At 40.2% G+C, this 6,230-nt stretch overlaps 1 protein-coding gene across 2 annotated transcripts in view; it reads left to right on the forward strand.

Annotated features, from left to right (window-relative positions):
* The window catches only part of ddah1 (dimethylarginine dimethylaminohydrolase 1), a 78,625-nt gene extending 74,255 nt beyond the window's left edge, over positions 1–4,370 (forward strand). For both annotated transcript variants that reach the window (XM_031284032.2, XM_031284031.2), the window contains 2 exons: positions 916–1,059; positions 4,177–4,370. In XM_031284032.2, coding sequence (XP_031139892.2) covers positions 916–1,059; positions 4,177–4,293 — 261 coding nt within the window. In that variant the 3' untranslated portion in view covers positions 4,294–4,370. The remainder of the gene's footprint in view (positions 1–915; positions 1,060–4,176) is intronic.
* Positions 4,371–6,230: the final 1,860 nt, after the last annotated feature.

Genomic DNA, 6,230 nt, shown 5'->3' on the forward strand with positions numbered 1-6,230 from the left:
GGCCTTTCCCGTCTCAGTAAACACCCTGATCGTCCCTATACTAGATCCAGGCAGTGGGAAGTGAAATGAAAACATATTTAGCCACAAAGCCCATTGTGCTCACAAAGCTCATATTTTCCTCCCACATTGGTAGTTGTGTCATCACATCCACAGACGTCACACATTTTACATTTTTGATGCACTTTGGTCCCATACATGTACGTTGCATTTGGTAATTAATATGAGCAAAGTCTGATCTACAAAATTTACATTTCTTTTTTCATAATTTCAACTTTTATAGTGACCTTTTTGACTCCTTATCTTAAGCAAATAGCCAACTAACCATGTCCATGATTAAAGATGATGACAGAAGGAGTAGTAGAAAAGCACAAAGAAAAGTCTATATCTTGTGAAAATCTCACTTCTCAAAATACCTTTTCTGAATGTTGACCCTTTGGAATTTTGTTTTAACTTGCTTTCCACCTCCCCTCCCCTTCTCGTCTCTGAAGTATCCGTCCGCAGATGTTCTGCTCATAAACATTAAGAGGCACCTGCCTTTCCTCTGGTCATAACATCCTTGCCCCCCGACTTCCACTTGGCAACATGGGCGTCTTCTCAGCCTCTCTCCCCCCGCCGCCTGTCCCACCTTCACCTCCTTCAGATTACATAAATAACATGACATCTGCTGAGAAAGAATGTCTGTCTGCTCCTGTGTTCTCCATTAAGGCCCTCCAGGCCCCGAGAGTGGTTTGGCAAGCAGAAAGACGTGGTGCTGCCTTTGGTATTGTGGCCTTGCTTGAGACTCAAAGTGCCTGATAGTCTGGATAACTGATGTTTTCTGTCTGTCTCTCTGAAAGTCATGTGCACGCCCCACAACCTGCCGTTTGTTTACCTTAAAGTCTATTTCCTGTCTGTCGCTTATCTGTGTGGGTGTAGATCATGCAGCAAATGAGTGACCATCGCTATGACAAACTGACGGTGCCTGATGACCTCGCTGCAAACTGCATCTACATGAACCTACCTAATAAGGGACATGTGCTTCTGCACCCCACAGCAGAGGAGTTTCCGGAGAGTGTGAAGGTAATGCTCAGCTCATTTCCCATCCATACACAGTAACTTTATCTCACACACACAATCACACATTGATTTACAATCCTGAGGTTATACCTTTGGGAGGAAGAAACGACGACAGGACAACCAGACTGGTTTAGTGGCTTAAATTTAAAGAGCACTTGCCTTTGTTGCTGTCCATCCTGTCCAGACCTTTGAGATAAACAACTGGCTGGAGAGGGAAAGCCTGCAGAATCTAGAGTATGTGGTTGTTTTACAGAGCCTGCCGCAGGTCAACCACAGCCAGCACTGTGTTTTATAACAAAGGAAACTGCAGTTTTATGAGAAGTGACCTTCTGTGGACATGATTCAAACCACAGACTAGGAGCCAGAGACATTGGGTGCCCCCCCCCCCCCCCCTTTAGAACTTGAGTACATCATCAAAGTTGACAAAAAATAGTTCTTAAAGCTGCTGTAATCAATATTTTAACGGATTAAATGAAAGCAGTCATTCGTCATGTCGTGACACGTCAACACTTTACTGTTTGGTCTCACCTCTCTCATTAGTGACCCCAATGTTTGCGTCCTGCCCGGCAATAAATAGCAGTTGTTGGAGACCAAACCAGAGCTAAAAGGGACATGAATGTGTATGCTGGCTCAATATACCTGGCAGAACTCATCTCTAACAGTGTAACACATACAACCACAACCTTTCTTCAATTTCTTTCAGACAAACCATGACCTATCTGCAAACACCGTAAAGACGTGCTTTTCACTCATGACACTTGCATGTTTTTTTCCACAGCAGCTCACCGTGAATCACATGTTATTGTCTCACTTTGTCTGTTGGGGTTTGGAAAGGCTGAGCAGTAGCCGTGTTATTTAGATGCTTTGGGGTCACTCCAAATCACAAGTCAAAATGATTCTCACATGATCGAACCCAGCACCCTACAATCTGCAGAGACAGTGCTCAGACCTCAAAATGTACTCTGTGGTTAAAACCCCTACCTCTGCCAGCTATTTTTAGAGGGAAGAATTCACAAAATTATACGTCTTTGGACTTACATCCATGGCAAAGGCTTAGTTTTTTCCAGGAAGATTAACTAAGGGAATTCAACTTGAGCATAATAAAAATCTATTTGTGTACCTTGTGCTTCCTGCTTTGGAAGCACCTTTTAACGGACCATTTGGAGCAATATTTGAGGAATTTATGTTTGTTCCATGATCTAGTTTCCTTCATAATTTTCAAACCCACCAGAAATTGGCCTGGAACCAATTTTTGGTCCAAACCTGTGTTTAGGAATTGTAGCTTAAAGAAAGTGAAAAAAATATGAATGGCACATAGTTGAGAGTTGCCTTGCTATACAATAAGTCTACAGTTTGTTCATGTTTTCCAAGGGAACCTGTTGCTTGTTCCTCCAATGAGATGTAGAGATTTATCAGTACAGTTCCAGACACTCTGCAAGACTTCTGCTTTCTAACTCTAAACATTGTCTGTCCTAATCTCCGGTCTATTTTTAGTTTGCTTGTGAAGTTACATAAGAGTTCTACATTAACAAAGGCATGGGGTCATGAGAGAGGATTGGTGGGGGTCGGAGTGGGTGGAGACGGGGCATCTTTAATGGTTAGCAGTGGCGACGGCTTTGGAGGGCTCTGTTTGGAGATAAAGAAACTGAGCAGACAAAAAGCCCAGTGAAATATAGCAGCTCCTACAGTGTGGGACCATGCCACCGCAGTAATGAGAACTCAGCTGGAAATGTAAAAAAAAGAAAGAAAAAAAAAGAAAACATTTTAGGTGGAGATGCTATAAACAGCAGGGGATTTAGTGGGGTTGTTTTGATGGAGTTATGCAAAAACACAACCTTCCCCGAGTTGACCCCAATGTTGTATAAACCGTTTCTTTGGATGGCGGTGTCATATTCCCAAGAGGATATTTATGTCCAACTTTGGTGATCCCCCAACTTTTACTGTAGTGTGCGTCACAATGAAGTTGACTTTTCTTTTTATTAGAGTGAAATGTTTAAAAACTGTTGGATGGATTGCCATTTAATTTGGTATATACATTCATGTTCCCCTCAGGATGAACATTAGTGATCCCTGAACTCATTTAGTGTCATCACAAAATATAAATGTATCCAATAAATTGTCCAATAAATTGTGACCAAATACTATGCGAAAATGTGTATAGAAATATGCATAAACACTATATTTTTAAGTGGTATAATGGTGTCACAGAAGAGTAGGATGGTGCAGTGCCATTTTTTAAAATTACTTAAGAAGGGCCCTGACCTGTACTCCTGCCCACGTTACACAAACTGTCTTGGATAGAGAAGAATCAATATGTATAAGGCACATGAGTGCGGTGTCTTTAAACATGGCATTTGGATCACCAGAGGCTTCGTCAGCCATATTGCATCATGAGATAAGAATTTGTTTAGCTGGTCCCTCTGGCTGTGCCGCAAGGCCTCGCTCAGTATCACAGCAGGGTTAAAATGAGAGTTTAAAGAGAAAAATATCCTGGTTTGGAAGTCTGGTAGGAAAACACTGGTTTTCTTCTGGAAAATGTCCACAGGGTGACACACTACTTTAAGAGGGTCTTTTGAGAATGTCGTAATAGTTCTCACTCCCATCTTTTTTTTATATTTTGCCGCAAGAACAGGAAATCTTCCTAAATGCTTGTTCTCCTACTTTACAGTTTGTGTCTCTCTTCAGGGCTTTTATATCACAGAACATTACGACCTGACAAGTAGAGTAAACAAACTCAAGTGTTGCACAAGTTCACCCTTTCAGTTTAACTACTGCCAACTGAGCTGTACTTTAGCCTTTTCCAAAGGGCTTGTTGTATTGCTGGCTGGTCAATACCTGTCACACTAGATGTGGTACCCAAGAGCAGAGTCAGGAGGCAACACAGGAACAGCTGTTGCCATGACGATATCTATTTTGATTTTTTTTTTTTTTAGGTAGAAGGGCAGGTTCTTGATTCCCAAATATAGCATTAAAACATGCTTTTCCAATGATATTTGGCTGAACACCGTGGTCTTTTAAATTTCAGTTGACATACTTTAATAATAGCCTTCAATAATATGTGAATCTAAAATATCAGAATGTTAGTTTTTCCAATGACATCCTTGTCTGTGTGTACCGCAGGTGTTCGAGAAGTTAAAGGACCACATGCTGATCCCCGTGTCCAACATGGAGAAGGTCAAAGTGGATGGAGCTCTCACATGCTGCTCTGTACTCATCAACAAGAAGGGCAACATCTGAGCGCGCTCACCAGGGGGTCTCTCAGTGCATGGTAATTTAGCGAAGCCTGTATCCGATCGCCAAGGATCCCGAGGTTTAGCAAAACTATCTTGGTACTTAGAGGAAGGATAGGCAAGTTTGTTGTTGCTGAGGGACAAAGAAATATAAATTGGAGCAAGTCATCTGGTCCCCAACACTTAAATTACATTCTTAAAAAGTGTGTGAATAATTCAGTTGAAATTAAACACAATTAGTGTTAGGTTATTGTTGTCACTGTAAGAATTAGGATATTACTTGAAATTAGTCTTACTTTGCTCTAGATTTGGATATATTCTAACATTTTCTAAGCTGAATACAAGGCAAAAGAACAAGCTAGCCAGTTAGAAAATGGGTCATAAATTCTCCCCATGTTAAGCCATATATTGTTTACTACTACATGTCTATTTGTTGAATGTATAGCGAGTTAACACCTACCGAAGTCAAATTCCTTTTGTATTTGGCCAATAAAACTGATTCTGATATGTTTTTGACAGTATTTGCAACTATTTACAAACTATTACAATTTGAATTAATCCGATCCCAGATCAGAAGAGTAGTAGACTATGTGCAATGTTGAGCCCCCCCCCCCCTTTGAACCTGCAGAGCCCCTTACTTGTAGACCAATCCTTTTTTTTTTTTTTTTTTTGATATTCACAACCCTTTAAGAGAACCACACAGAACAGAGCACTGGACCAACAAAACCAGATGGATCTGTCTGATGAATTGTTTTTGTTGTCATTGAAAAGTACAGTCTTACCAACATTACACTGCAGATTTATGAATTACATAACTAACAGACGTCTCCAGTGGAACATGTTTACAGTTGTTTTATACTGTTTACGTGCACCATTTTTACTGTGATTTAATTGGGTGTATGTTTGGTTATATAATGCAATTGGGAGTTTGTAATTATTAGTTTTTCGCAATTTTTTGCAAGATGGAGAAAATAAATCCTGCTATTGCTGTAATATGACAATAGTTAAATTACTGCTGTTTTTTTGTTTGTTTGTTTTTTTACAGTTGGTGCTGAGTAAATTTCACAACCGTACAGTATTTCAAAACCACAAACAATTCTGTATTTTATAAAATGCATGGCCATGTATCTATTAGGTTGTTTTAATTTCTCATATTGAAAATACAGTTCTTGAAAAGCCTTCTGGAGATATGAGCTTTCTGTATGATCACAGTGTTATGAGGATTTTATGATTGATCTGCCACTGAGGCTTGAGGGTCTCTTACTTTTCATGACTATTTTTGACTAATCATCGGTATCGATAGTATGGTCCTGGAGATGATTTTTGCCAGATGTCAATAAGTGCCACCAGCTAGAGAAGCTAATAGTAGCCTGTTAATTTATTAAGGACAATATGCTGCCATTTTGTTAAGCAAATTGGCATCCCTCCTGGTGAGCCTTTGTTCAGATTCACACGGGGATGCAAATTTACTAATGTGTGCCAACCATGCAGAGAACAGATAAATGTCTGTCTGTGTGGGAAATGTATGTTTTCATTATTATAAGATTAACTAAGCTTTCATTTATTCCAACATAACACCTCTGCTCCTCTTAATGTACACTGTCTGTTTAAACCAATGACTTCTCTCCTGCTAAATGATTCTGAAGGCACTGTAGTTTTCTCACTCCATTGGTGCTGCCTCTGTTGTTGATTACACTGGTTCTTTTTTTTCCTGTCTGGCAGTTTTTACTCGAAAAGTGACTCAGAGCATGCTGTGAAACTGTTCCATTAAATCCAATAGCACCAAATGTGACTGCAGTGAGAGAGTTTGCACTCTGCATGCAGAACAAGCTTACTGTTTGGTGTGTTTCCATGTGGGTTCACCATGATAGCTGCAAACAGGAGTTTAAAGGATGTTGATGAGCTCTGTTTTGGTGGCCTTATCTCTGTTGATGCTGAATTCAT

Source organism: Sander lucioperca, chromosome 11, assembly GCF_008315115.2.
Source record: "Sander lucioperca isolate FBNREF2018 chromosome 11, SLUC_FBN_1.2, whole genome shotgun sequence".
Lineage (NCBI taxonomy): Eukaryota > Metazoa > Chordata > Actinopteri > Perciformes > Percidae > Sander > Sander lucioperca.